At 38.9% G+C, this 15,350-nt stretch overlaps 1 protein-coding gene across 4 annotated transcripts in view; it reads right to left on the bottom strand.

The window, feature by feature from the left end:
- The window catches only part of LOC124399942 (cyclin-dependent kinase 17), a 32,653-nt gene extending 17,389 nt beyond the window's left edge, over positions 1-15,264 (bottom strand). Inside the window, exons 1-3 of one of the 4 annotated variants that reach the window (XM_046871308.1) lie at positions 14,363-15,264; positions 3,963-4,115; positions 2,237-2,383 (exon numbers count right to left, since the gene is read on the bottom strand). In XM_046871308.1, the coding sequence (XP_046727264.1) occupies positions 2,237-2,383; positions 3,963-4,092 (277 nt within the window). In that variant the 5' untranslated portion in view covers positions 4,093-4,115; positions 14,363-15,264. The remainder of the gene's footprint in view (positions 1-2,236; positions 2,384-3,962; positions 4,116-14,362) is intronic. The other 3 variants (XM_046871309.1, XM_046871310.1, XM_046871311.1) reach the window with 3 other exon arrangements.
- Positions 15,265-15,350: the final 86 nt, after the last annotated feature.

The raw sequence follows: 15,350 nt of genomic DNA, 5'->3' as shown, positions 1-15,350 counted from the left end.
GAAATACAAGCCACATAAAAGCATGTTTGGAGTTTCCAAGCATCAAAATTAAAAGTGGGATAACAGGTTGTGGTCACCTAAGTGGAAGAAAAGGCCAAAATTCAAAACACTATGTATGGTAAAAACCTAAAAACTGCTCATTCCTCAGCAAACACCATCCCAAAGTGAAATGGGTGTGGCAACATTATGCTGTGAGAATGCTTTTCCTCAGCAGGGACTGGGCATTATGTTTAAAGTCAAAGATGAACTGATGGTACAAAAAACAGGGAGATATTGCAAGAATGCTTCAGCCAGATAAAAAGGCCAGAGCAACACAGGAATGGCTATAAAGGTGACTGTTCTAATAATGTATCTAATCGGAAATCTGTGGCACTGTCTGCAGTCAATAAATATAAATGTGAAAACCCAGAGCGAATCTGACAGGAAGAATGGGTGGCAATCGCTCACTTATCGCTCACTTACAACACAGTTGACACTGTGGTCCCAGCTCTCTTCAGTTCATTGACCAGGTCCATCCCTGTAGTTCTAGGCTGATCCCTCACCTTTCTCAGGATCATTGATACTCCACGAGGCAAGATCTTGCATGGAGCCCCAGTCCGTGGGAGATTGACAGTCATCTTGAATTTCTTCCATTTTCTAATAATTGCGCCAACAGTTGTTGCCTTCCCACCAAGCTGTTGTCCTGTAGCCCATCCCAGCCTTGTGTAGGTCTACAATTTTGTCCCTAGTGTCCTTAGACAGGACTTTGGTCTTGCCCATAGTTGAGAGGTTGGAGCTTGATTAATTGAGTGTGTGGACGGTCTTTTATACACATAACGAGTTCAATCAGGTGGAATTAACACAGGTAATGAGTGGAGGATTGGAGGGCTTCTTTAAAGACAAACTAACAGGCCTGTGAGAGACAAAATTCTTGCTGGTTGGTAGGTGATTAAATACTTATTTCATGCAATAAAATGGAAAATAATTATTTAAAAACATACAATGTAATTTTCTGGATTTTATTTTAGATTCTGTCTCTCACAATGAAAAGTACAGTTCTTTGTAAGTGGGAAAACTTGAAAAATGTATCAAATACTTATTTGCCATGTACACCATGATAACATCATTGAAAATATCGTAAGTTCAGACATAGCCTAGCCTACCCATGAGTCCTAATGGATGGCGATCAGTAAGGGTCTAGAATACTGTGTTGTGTTAATAATTTAACACATTACAGTACATAATTTAGCAAAACAGAGCAATTTAGAGTACCATATTGTATGAACAGTATACATGTATGTGGCAGCGGGCGTGTGGAAGAGCACCGGTTCGGCACGCTCTGTTTTGGTGTCCGGCGACGTCGATAAAAATGATACACAAGAACTAAAACTGGGAGTTGACATACCAAAAACACAGAACAAATATGAGCTCAACCACTGAGCTATCAGAACTCTGTCGACCGCTGGCAGCTTCCCAACGTATCGTACGAAACTTGAAATGCAGCACAATTTCTTTTGCCATCGTATGATGGAAAATGATGCCGAACCACCGTAACTTGAGGACTACTTGTCTGTAAGTACGTGTATGTAAAAAAAAATAAAAAACTAACTACTTACTATTAAGATTTGTCTACAAAATAAAATGTATGCAAACTGGACAGATCATATTCTTTTTAAAAGGAGAAATGCATTTACTAAAGAAAACTGTTTTTTTTCCTTTTTTTTTCTAAAGTAACTGTTTATATCTTTATTTAAATGCAAATTCAAACTGATTAAAAAAGCCTGAACAACATAACTGCCATTTGCTGGTTGTCAATCACCTACAGACTGACATTTGCAAGTAGAGAATCTTAAGAGGAAAAACAAGAACCCCCAAAGATCTACAGAAAAGTCAGAAATGCATGCAAAGGAGAAACATCCAAAAACTGGACATGTGCTGATATGCGAGAATGTGATCACACTGAAATATTCAACATGAAAGAGATTCTTCATTGTAAAAAATGCTTCAGAATATCACAGAGCTCATTTTGCATCTTAATACTGAACCTCTTTAATCAATCCAGCAGGTCATTGCAAAAAGCCAGTAACACACACATACTGTATAAAAATAGTATTAGGATATAGTATGTTAGGTTACTTACAGTATATAATAATGGGATATTGAATATTATTATTTTTTATCATTATCCAAATGATATCTCAGCACATGGCCAAAAAAAGAAAGAAAATGATAGATAGAGAGGGAAAGAGAGAATCACCAAGAGAGCCAGTCCGGTGAAGAGAAAGGTAGGGTCGGTCCAGGCCGTCTCTACGCATCGCGCCGCGCCCCAAACCCCCTGCGTAGTGGCGCAAGAACGAAGGGGCACTTTGGGATGCGGGAGGGGGCACGGGGCAAACCATGGACTCTAAGAGAGGATATGAAAGAGAGAGAGAGAGAAAAAGAAAGAAATGAAATAGAAAGACGAACAGCTGTAGGAGATTTGGGTACAGAGTTACCTAAAGGTCGAAGGAAGAGCCATGCAAAAGGAAAGAGTCCGACACAGAGTAGAGCTCAAATAAAAAAGTTACATATTCGTAAGCAGTTGTAGCACAGGTTCACGTCAAATTCCTGTTCAAAAGTTTATTTGTGGCAGAATTCAATCCAAGCATCAACCCAGCAAAAAGGACTTCTTGTGGATTGTTTCATGCTACCTTGTTTCCCTAGAGCTGAGCAGTTGAGGAGTAAGCGATTAACTAGAGGCTAAAAAAATTACCTTCTGCTAAAGACAGGCCTAGATCTGTAAGAAAACAAATACAATTATTCTACTGAATAAAAAGTACGTCCCCGTTTTCCATCTACATTAATATTATACATTACATAATACTATAAGAATACTTTAATATCCAATATTATTGGTCATATGGTCAGGTAACTAAATCCATGTGTATTTGGGGCTTTTGCTGTGAATTTTACCTGACATTTGTTTGAGTTGCCTTTAACTACTTGTACTGGTTCTGGGCCATTCCAAGAACTACGCTTAACTAAGCTGAATACGTATGTAAATGTGGCTGTACCCTTGTAACCCCTCGTGATGTTTCCCAGTTTTATACGAGTCATCTATAAACAAGCAATGAATCGACATTGCATTGTTTTCTGACAGGAAATAAAGTGCTAAATCCTACAGATCCCTTTGAGCCAGTAATCTGGTGTGTTCCACCTGTGCACAATAAACTGACCTTTGTGCTAAGAACTTTCACCACGATTCGAGCTCATTTTGATGTACTTTCACTTTCGTTCGGCCTTGACATTCAGATATTTCTAAGAGCTTAAAGATAATCTAGGTGTTTCTGCTCTACAAAAATAAAAATAAAAATACACTCCTGGGCAGAAAGGGCTGAAAACGGAAAATATGAAGCTTTTAATGACAGATAACAGTTTTAAAAACAGATAATTAACCAGAATATGAGTACGCAAGCAACAATGCACTCCTAACACTCACCTGTGACAGTATTTGCTTGTGTTCTTTTCCTGCAATTAACTTTTTGGTAGGAAAAAATGCTTGAAATTCACTTCAAATGTAAAATCATCAAAATTCTAACGTTTGTTGTGAAATTAACACAGACTAGCGCATGTCTTGGTGTACAAACTTGCATTTTTCTTGAAAGATTATTCATTGTATGGCATGTTGTAATTCAACCGTTTTTTAAAGAAAATTATTAACTTTAGAAATTTTGCCTATTTTGGGTTTCACGCACATAGACAAAGGCCACATCGGAATATTGCAATGCTGCTTCTGCAATGCCTGGAATTTCAGTGGCAAATATCTCTAAGGCAATGCTGCAATTTGGAGCTTTTACAATAAAAGTGTAATTAATTTATAAAATAGTTTCAATAAAAAATTTTACTTAAAAACTTGTTTTTCCAAGTGTAGTGCTTTGTGAAAATGACAAACTAAAAAACAAAGCCTACGTTCACTACAGCTAGCTAAAAATTTGTTTGCTCACCATTTTCCTGTGACGTTGGTGGCTCGTCTGTTGCTGCCTGTTCTGCAAGTTCAGACAGGTTCTCGTCCACTGGCCGGGCGCTGCGCAGACTCATAGACAAGCGCCTCTTAATGATCTTCATGCGGTCCATCTGAGCTCACTTCATTCAGAGGCCTGCGAGAACAAACATGCTTCAGTCATATGCTACAATTTCTTCACACTAACTAAATGATGAATTAAATAATAGCATTTTTCGATTTGATATCAATTGTGACTAAAGTCCAACATTAATTAAATCCCTTGATTAACTAGTCTTCTGCTTATAGGGTTTCCTCTAGGAATAATGTAGGTCAAAGAGGAGTCTGGTTAGTCAGGTTAGAGTTAATAGAGGCAGTGGTGGTCCAGTGGTTAAGGCTCTGGGTTACTGATTACAAGGTCGGCAGTTCAAGCCCTGGTATCGCCTAGCTGCTACTCTTGGGCCCTTGAGCAAGGCCCTTAACTCTGTGCTCTGTATAATGCATTCAGCATGTTTTACAATGTTTTTTTTGCATTATACTGTTGCAACATGATTGGCTGATTCAATAACTGCATGAATGTGTAGGTGCACAGCAGTTCCTAGTAATATGGTCGGTGAATATCTATTTTTCCTATTGTTCTCAAAATGAAATTTGTACTGTGAGCATGAGGGGATTGTGGTTGTGACTCTGGACTCAGGCCCCTTTGGATGCTTTTTGAGATCCCTTAGCGTACAAGGTACCGTTATCTGTTTCCATTTTAAATTGACAACCTGCAGAAGACTATATAGCTTTAGGTTATTAGCCTCAGGTTAAATATATATTTGTTAACATTGATCATTAATTACTTGAACAACCAAGCTGAAAAAATAAAAAATAAATAAATAAATAAATAAATAAATTTTATATATATATATATATATATATATATATATATATATATATATAAAATACACAAATATAGAAACACTCTGAGTTCCCTTACGAACGTATTAAGTGTCGGACCACAGGTTTGTTTAGTCTCCACCTTGCACTTTACAAGCGGTGTTAATGTTGTTTATTGTTTATTTTATTTATTTTATTATTATTATTATTATTATTATTATTAAACTTGAAAATATACTAAAAAAAATTAAACTAAAACTAAAGAAATAAAAAAAGAAACTTGAGTGAGTGCAGTGTCACTGCGGCTACTCACTTCACAGTTGATGTTCACAAATTTTAATAATAATAACCTGCATTAAATACAAACAACAAGCAATTTTATATTTTGCATTTCTTCCCCCCAACCGTACGGAAATTTAACCGAATCGTGACTTAAAAACAGAGGTATAATAAACGCGTTGGGATGGAACTGTGCATGTCTGCTGCTAAAGCATTTCTAGCACGCCATTTTTAAAGCACTGTGCTGTCAAAACAAGATGGCTTAACGCATACTTTTTAAGTTTTCAGCTCAAACATAACAGGTTAGATATTTATAAAATCTTAAAATAGATGATAACGTGAAATTACCGGAGCCCTTAAATACGCCAACTTTTCACAACAGAACATTTTACCTTTAAGTACGGTATCCAGTATCCTACAGTGTAGACGATGTTTATCTTATGTTTGGTGAGGGTTGAAGTTGTATTTTCCTTTTCTTTGTTTTAAGGGAAGGTAGCTTCCCCAAAATAGTCCTTTTTGTTTATTATTTTGGCCTTGGCCCACCCTGAAGACAAGCCTGTAAAGTCTGTGTACATATATATGTGTTAATATATTAACACCTGTGTAGCAAACCCTTTTGTGTGTGTTTGTGGTCAATTTATAAGATCCATTCTTTTGAATCCCGAGCTAAATACTCTGTCCGGCCTAACCCTAGACTGGGTCGTAACAACACTTTTTCCTTTTTTGGATCGTTGCTATGGTACCCGGGAGGTTATTACTGCACTTGCATGGCCGGGTACATCTGTATGTCTAGGCTAATAACACTATTAAATTGTAGGGAGTGAAATTTAAGGTTAAAACCTAACAGTGCAAGTGATTTGCGAGTGATTTGGAATCGCGGGAAAGATCAGTTTGTGCAGGGGTTGTGAGTGTAGAGAAAAAAAGATGAGGTGCACTGTTTGAGGGATTGTATTTGTTTAACCTTCCGATGTTTAATAAACCAGGTGTTATGATCTCCCGAGATCCTTGTTGGATTTCCTAACTACAGTAGTGAGTAACCGATTGGCAGAATAAACCCAATAAGCCACGAACGCACGTGCATTACAATATTAGTGGTACTGTTCCATCATAACTAATTGCATACATAATTAGTTCATGTGATTCTTGTTGCTGTGGAACAGTGCGTGCGTGCGTGTGTGAGGGTTTAAATGTTCCATCTAAGCCCCGTGTGTGATCAGGTATAAACAAGAAAATGCAATTCAATGCTGGCAAACTTGTCATTAACTAATTCATATTAATCATGTGGTGTTGATCCCCGAGTTGATAGTCAGTATCCAGCCTGCTGTAATCCAAACGTCACGTTGTGTTTGCCTTAGCTTACCAGAAACGTCCAATGACACTTCCTTACATGAATTAATGGCTGTTGAAATGGTTTATACACGTAAACCACACACAAAAAAACCCACATTATTCCATAAATAATATTGATGGGACTGGAAGAACCTCCATGGGCATGTATAATTATGAACAGGGCCTAAAATTATCTTTGATTTCATAATTACACACACTGTTCCCATATTAACTTGTTTTAGGCTATTTATTATCCAGCAATCAGATACTTTAGATTGGACTGTTGGTGTTTTATTTACCTGATAGATGTCGGATCTGTGTTGATATTTTCCAATCCCCTGATGTATGCATGTGGTGTAAATGCATGTGATCTTGATGGAAAACACACCTCACACTTGATAAGGCAGTGTTTTAAAGCAGCATTCTCAAATTCTTGACCACGGAAACCGAACGCTTAACACAATGTAAAGCTCTTTCACCTCTTGGTAGATCATTAGCTGTGTTGTGTTACGCATGGCAGTAAATTACAACTAACAAAGAGCAAATTAATCTAAGTAAGTCTTTGTTATCCTGCCCTAATAACAAAACAGCACATATCCGTGGTCACAAAATAAACCCACAGTATCGATGTAAATTCGATCCTTACGGATTCTTAAATTATTCCCAATAGTTGAGACTCTTCTGAGTCTCTATCACTTGCTCTGCTTTAAGAAGTGTCTGTTTGCATTAGAGTTTTTACCCATATTTTTTATCCACACCATATTTAAGCCATCACATCACGTGTTGCCAGGGTCAAAATCTACTGTGAGGCCTTCAGAACCAGTGGTGCGGGTGCCTGCAACGTCAAGTACTTGTTGCATGTAGCTGTTGCTTTGACCAAACAATAGCCTGGGCATTTTCACGTCCTTCGATTGGATGGTCAATAAAATACATTTGTGTGGGTCCCTCATACCAGTTAATATGTAGGGGGTCCACATCTGCCCCATGCAGACTCTTCACTGGTGTCCCACAAGGTTCGGTACCTGGTCCCCTCTTTTTCTCCCTCTATACCAACTCTATTGGTATAGTCATATACTCGTATTAGTTTTCTTACCACTGCTATGCTGATGCCACTCAAGTCTTTCCTTTTCCTTTCTCTGATACCGTAGCCTCCGCTCGGATTTTAGAACATATATATATATATAAAAAACATCTTTTAATAGTCCTTTACAATTGTTGTCAGACGAACACGATCCCCATGTCAGACTGTAGGATCTCGGTTGTCAGATGTCAGAATTTACGAATAAAAAACTTGTGCACACTAGCAAAAGACTCGTCCGAAGTTTTACTTCATCGATCTGTTCAGACCTCCATTCTCTCGCAAATGGTAGGTAGCAGCAAACAAAAACAATCTGCAGCATTAATTTTGCTCATGACATGCCTCAATGATAAAGATATATATATATAAAAAAAAAAATTTTCATCTCATACAAACAATTATTTTCCCTTAAGATGTCTTTTTCTGTTCTTGCTGTAGTCCACCTGACCAACATTTTTCCCTGAGGTTGTTTGAAGCACTGATGGCGCCATTAGGTTGGCGCCAAGAGTCTAAAATCTTCTGACGCTGCCAGAATTTCATGGGAGGAAAGAAATGATCGCAACGACAATTAATCTGCTTATTTTTAGAGAAAAAAAAGCAAACATGGGATTGACTTCTGGCAGTTTATATATCCGAATGGAAATTTCAAAGACCTGAGGGTTGTGATATAACATGCTCTGTTTAAAGGTGAAAACACTTGGTATATATTATATATTGGTGCAAATGCTTAAATTTTTTACAGTGAGAGAAAACAATGAGCAACATGGGCGGTACAGTGGACCAGGACATAGTATTGCTGCCTCACAGCTCCAGAGCTCAAGTTACAGTCTGGATATTGTGTTCTCTGTATTTCTGTGGGCTTTCTCAGGCTCACTGGTTTGCTCCAACCTCTAAAAACACACATGCTTGGCAGACATATCTTCATGGATGAGTGCTCATCAACTAAAACTCAACCTCAGCAAAACATAACTGCTGGTCATCGCAGGTGATTCATCTCCAGGTCAAGATCTCCAAATAACTCTTCATGACTCTCTGTTCTCCCCTCTCAGCCACTGCTTGCAACCTTGGGGTGTCCATGGACAATTAACTGTCTATCTCCTCACATGTTGCTAATGTGGCCCGTTCTTGTCAATTTTTTCTCTACAACATCCTTCAACCATTTCTGTGCACACAGGCTGCTCAGGTGCTTGTTTAGTCTCTGGTGATTTCCAGACTGGACTACTGCAACTTTCTGCTGGCAGGTCTTTCTCTGAACGATATTCGTTCACTGCAAATGATCCAAAACGCAGCTGCACGACTTGTATTCAATCTGCCCAAGTTCTCCCACACCACAGCACTGCTGCGCTCCCTTCACTGGCTTCCAGTAGCTGCACGTATCAGATTCAAAACACTGATGCTTGCCTACAAAGCCAACAATGGACCCATCTTTGCTCAGTGACCTCATCACACCTCGCACTGCACCACGCTGTATGAGATCCTTCAGCACTGCTCGACTGGTACCACCTTCTTGTAGAATGAGAGGTAAGTATACTTCAAGGCTCTTCTCTGTTCTGGCACCGAGGTGGTGGAATGAACTTGCCCCAGATGTCTGAACAGCAGAGTCCCTGGCTATCTCCAAGCGACGGTTGAAGACCTACCTCTACCTGAAACACTTGCTTTGTTTAAAAAAAATTATAATAAAATAAAAACCCTCAACAGAGTTGTAGACTGATTTATCTGAAGTTGTAATTTAGCTTACCAGTGTAGATTTATTCATTGTTAGAGACTTTTATACGTCGCTCTCGACAAGCGCGTCTGCTAAATGTCGCAAATGTAAATGTTGGAGATGATATGCAGGCAGTGCAGCTGTGGCTACAGTGAAGGGAGACTTGTTGAATTGTGTTCAGTGGGTTTCTTGCTTTAGTAATGGCATTCATTTTCACAGTGTATGAGATTCGTGTCTGTGATGCAGCGCTCTTGTATACTGCGTTTCCCTATAATGTTGATGATTTCTGAACTTGAAAATAGAACTGCATCAGTTAAGCAGATGTGACAGTAATGTTTTCTATTTATTCATATATTTTTAAATATTAGGAAATCATAGATGAATAATGTCACCTTTCATTTTAATATAATTGTATAAAAGATATAATGCAATATTTATATCACAATATGCTGTTTAATTGCTGCCATGAGGGCTTAGCAGAAGATTGACTGCACTCAGATGCCTTTCATTTTCTTTGCTCTGGGTTGTAATGATCATAAAGAGACCCCCAAAAGAACACTCGCATTAGTCCGATGATATTCTACGATACCATGCTTGCTAGCCAAAAGCAAAAAGATAATGCAAAAAAAAAAACCCTAAAGAAAAAACACACTTTGTACCATGTTTGTTGCCTTTTCCCGTGAATTTACTACAAAAACTCTGACTTAGTAAGATAAGGAGGATGTAGTCGGCCATTAAGGCAGCAGCTTTCAGCAGATTAAATCAATAAAACAGGAAAGCTGGACACGTCATTGTGAGAGGTGAGGACTGGGGCAAAACCGTTTCTCATCTCGAAAATTGTCTCCCACCTCGTCCATGACCTTCTAGTCATACAACACACTACTCAGCTCCCGGAATAAAATATATATTCATGCAGTGATTTGATCACTGCAAGTCATCATTTACTGTACTGCAAAGTCACCATTAGGCGTTCCTACTTCCTCATTGGGTGATGCAACTAGCAGGAGTTGGATCACCTGTACAATATATACCGTGTTCACTCCCAAAGTAAAACTTACAACAAAGTGACCAGAGACCATTTATTCTTCGCGAGAGCAACAAATTTGAGGTAAGTGTGAGAAGGAAGCATGGTCCAGCAAGAAGCACTATTATATCTATCTAAGAAAAAAATGTGTGCAAATCTTAGCACCATTTTAAAACCCATTAAAACCTGCCATTTTTGTTCACTTTAGATGTCTTGACCTACTAAAAATTGGCTTCATATGGGGACAAAGCCATTTTATACAACATATAATCTATATAACTTTTTAATAGTCCTTAAAAATTGTTGCTTGTCAGACTGTATGAACACGATCCCCATGTCAGACTGTAGGATCTCGGTTGTCAGATGTCAGTTACGAAAGTCAAAAACTTGCGCACACTAGAAAAAGACTCGTCCGAATTTTACGTCATCAATCTGTTCAGAACTGAGTTCTCTCACTAATGGTAGCTAGCAGCAAACAAAAACAATCTGCAGCATTTATTTTGCTCATGACATGCCTCAATAATAAAAAACAAACTTATACACTCCTTTTCCCTCCATAACTTTGTTTCTCTTCTTGCTGTAGTCCACCTGACCAACATTTTTCCCTGAGATGGTTTAGAGTTGTAGCGCTGATGGTGCCATCAGGTTCATGTTTTGTTTCTGTATGTGTGAGAATGCAGCATGTTCCAGCAAGAAGCGAAATTATGTCTATATGAGAAAACTTTTTCTCAAGGCTAAAGCTATTTTAAAACCCATTCGATCATTAGAAACATGCCATTTTTTGATTGCTTCAGCCACTTTATATCAAATGTTATAATTCCTTTTAGAGTGCTGATTTTGGGATGGGACTGGGACTGGAATGGAAGCTCAGGACAGAAAAAGAACCACACAAGCGATTGACTTATGGCCAATGTCTACGCTACCGAATGGAGGATTTTGGAGGCTTCAAGATTCACTTGTTACCTCACAAAAAAGAAAGAAAGAAAAAAAATAAAATAAAAAAACACAGCAGGTTGACAGCGATTGCAAAACCACCCCAATGAGTATATGCATGGTTTGTTTCTACGAGTCTCTGTATGTGTGAGAACGCAGCCCGGTTCAGCAACAATATTATGTCTATGTCTGTATCCATTACATGAATAGAAACCTGCCATTTTTGGTTACTTTAGATGTTTTAACCTATTAAAAAGTAGGGCTCTGTAGTCAAGAATCTGGCGATGCGATGCGCATAACGATACAGGGGTTGCTGTACGATACATTGCGATACTGTAAGCAAGGTGATATATTAGGATATTTCTTATTTTAGCAATAGGATATGATTTTAGGAAATCGGTCATTAAAAACACACCACTATGATGCAAACATTAGCAAACCTTATTTAACCAGAACACAGTGGGGTTTGCATTTGCATTAATTACATCTTAAATAAAATCTAAATCTAAATCTACCCCTACCATGAAACCTGTGCCAGCCTTACCTGCATCACACCTCAGTGCAATTAAATTTATTTCAATTCATGAACACAATTAGTATCATTGTACTTTACATGGTAATTGCTTTTTCTACATATGCACATAGTCGTTAAAAGATACCCAATATGAAGTTGGGATGATGATGATGATGATCATCATCTTTTGGCAGCTCACATTAGGGGTTCGCCACAGTGGATCATCCGTCTGCATCCCCCCAATCACCCCACCACCCCTACATCTGCCTCTTTCACACCGTCTACCTGCATGTCTTCTCTCACCACATCCATAAACCTCCTCCATGATCTTCTGCTTTTCCTTCTTCCTGGTGGCTCCATCCTCAGCATTCTCCTACTGATATACCCCATGTCCCTCCTCCTCACATGTCCAAACCATAAATGATTGTAGCTACTAGTAGAAGCATGGTCTGAGCACTAACTAGTGTTTTACCTCTAAAAGCTACAATCCCAGAGAGGCAAGAACATAAAGAGTAGGGAAAACTTTCATTTATTCTAGAATGGTAGAGAATGCAGTAGGGCAGGAAAAAAACAGGCATGTCCTGCACTCTCACAGTTCACACTACCTTTAGGGTTGTGTATATAGCACTGTTCTTCAATCCATTGAGTTTAACGCTAGCATTAGTGGCGTGCCCTTATTTATCTAGAGGTAGGGATATAAACTAAAAAAAAAAGAAAGAACTGCCATGAATCGTTTAAAAATATCGATATTGAGTTTTTGAGAATCTACACCAGATCACCAAACAAAATATCATGAAACGTGTAGATATTTTCTTACACCCCTACTAAAAAGTGGCTTCATATGAGAAAGAAGCCATTTTATATAAAATGTTATCATTCCTTTTAGAGTAAACATGATTATGGGATGGTGATGGGACTGGAATAAAAGTGAGAGAGAAAATGAACAGCCAATTTACATCTTACCAAATGGAGGGTTTTGGATGCTTTCTCAGGGTTTACCGGTTTCCTCCCGCCTCAAAAAATAAATAAATAAATAAAAATAACACTATGCAGTTGGTCAACAGGGATTGCAAAACTGCCCCAATGAGGTCATGCATTAGTGACTGGTCAAAACAAACGACTCGTTTATGAATGACCCAAGTCTTTGATGTGACTCAGAAGAACGAGTTGTCTTAAAGAGAGATTAGTTTATATTCTACTGGACACGCATGAGCAAAGCATCACAAAATCTCCATATGGTTATGTACAAGGAACAGAATTGAGTAGCTCATCTCTCGACTCTTTAGTCTGAGTCGTTCGTTCTTTTATCACGTGACTCCCATAGACTCTACACCAGGGGTCACCAACCTTTTTGAAACTGAGAGCTACTTCTTGGGTACCGATTAATGTGAAGGGCTAACAGTTTGATACAGTTTTCAGTTTGATCTGAAATAAATTTGCTCAATTTACCTTTTATTATATGTTATTATTAATAATTAATGATATTTATCTATGTGAAGACACTGATCATGTTAATGATTTCTCATAATAATCATCAACAATGATTTAATAAAGTAGGAAACATCTATTTTTAGAAAAGGCCTACAGGCTACTCATGTGGTCCTTGCGGGCTAGGGTTACGTTGGTGACCCCTGCTCTACACAATGCAAAAAAAATATTTTTTTTTTATTGGAAAATTTAAAATTCTTATTTAAAAATTAACATTTTATTTCTGATCTAAGGAACCAAATGAACTAAATAGCTCAAAAACAATTCGTTCATTTTGATGAATGAGATTCAAAGAACTAACTCACCAAAATGATCTAATCTTCCCATCACTCATATGCATGTTTTATGTTGTGTGATGGACATGTGTCTATTGTATATTTACGGTGTATTCCTGCAGACACTTGTCCCTGGGACACACGAGTGTGAGCAGAATGAAGTCATGATGTAGTGGTGGTGGTGATGACGTAGTGATAAAGATGAGGGGACGCGGGCGCCCTCGCCAGGCTGAACGACGCAAGTGTTTGAGGTGCCGGCCACGCTTTGCATCCCAATGAAGCGCTTTGCGCTGGTTCCGATGACAAGCAACCATGCAAATCGCGTTCACTTTCAGCCAAACATATGCGGAAAGAAGTCTCATAACGCTGCGGCTTTCTTGTATGTGTCATTACACCAAAAGCGAAACTACTGAACCTGAATAAACGCTGCCTCCGAGCTAATTACCCCCTCCATACAGACATCACACTGGCTACTTACTAATCTAGCCCATTTCTTACAGCTAGTCTAGCTACATACCAGATTGGAGTTACCCTCCTCCACACTTCTTTCAACCAGCAATCTTTTAGATAATGGTTTATACTGAAAAATCACAACAACCTGCTTAGCGAACACCCTACAGATAATTAAAGCACCTAGCGAGTTAGCATCTTTGTTGTTGTTAGCCTGCTAGCTGAAGTTAGCCAGCAATAGCAGAATAGTTGAGGAACTCATCAGCCCGCACGGCCACTTCGGGGATCAGATGCAGAAATAAACCGGACGATCATATTCATTTATCTAATTGTTTCAAATAAGGACACTACTATATGGTGCACCATATGATGTTCAATAAAATGGAACTCGATCCTAAATATTAAAACATCGGGGCATAAATGCAAGCGTTGAAAGCAGGAATGTACCTGTACTGAAATCCCGGGGAGCAGCTCCCTGACTGCAGCCGCAGTGTCCCGGCGTCCTGAGCCACAACTCCGCTCACTGCGTCAACTTCGCCTTCCGAACGCGGGCAAAAGAATAATCACAATAATAAATAAATACAAAATTCATTCGCCAGATCGAGCAGTCATTCCACTCTTTCAACGCGGTCAAGCCTGGACGCTTCACTTGGAGCCCACCATCCACTTCCTCTCTCATTACACAAGCACATCCTCGTCCTTGACCATGGGGGGATGCCCGAACACCGAGATCTCTCTCTCTCTCTCTCTCTCTCACTCTCTCTCTCTCTCTCTCTCTCTCTCACTCACTCACTCACACACACACACACACTCTTACACGCGCGCGCGCCGTCAGAGCATGCTACACCAACCATTCCAGAAAACAAAGTCTTCCACACAACGCCATCATCTACATCTTCAATTTTTCTTCCCCTTAGCCTAAAGAGGCAAAGGAATTGATCATTTGATCAACCATGCCATCAAGAACTCTCTTTTTTTTTATCTGTGCTCCAATACTAGTGTGATCACTACCTCAGTCTTTTGTGCATCACATCATATTTAAATCAATCATCAAATATCACCTCCCAAGTCTTCTCCATCTTCACCTCAGCTGACTCGAAATACTGTTTTCAGGCTCTTGCACTGCATTTTTACCTCAAATGTAATGCAAATCAATGAAATACAATAATAATTACTTGTAAATAAATAAATATGGCAAAGAGTTAACTGAGCAGTGCCGGCCTGCACTGTTGTGTGTTTGACCTCATTATCTTGAGTGAAGTGCTTCATGTTTCTGGAGGCATTTCTGCAAGTCATTGTAGTCCTAGTGCTTCTTCTTCAGGTACTAACAGCCAGGAGTGAAGATCACGTTACTCATTCTCTGTACTTTTTAAAATACAACAGTTCCATCCGTGTTTATTCTTAAAATGGTCCGACTAGGTGACGTGTCAAAGCT

This window comes from Silurus meridionalis, chromosome 17, assembly GCF_014805685.1.
Source record: "Silurus meridionalis isolate SWU-2019-XX chromosome 17, ASM1480568v1, whole genome shotgun sequence".
Taxonomy (NCBI): domain Eukaryota; kingdom Metazoa; phylum Chordata; class Actinopteri; order Siluriformes; family Siluridae; genus Silurus; species Silurus meridionalis.
This window is presented reverse-complemented; position numbering and strand designations above follow the sequence as displayed.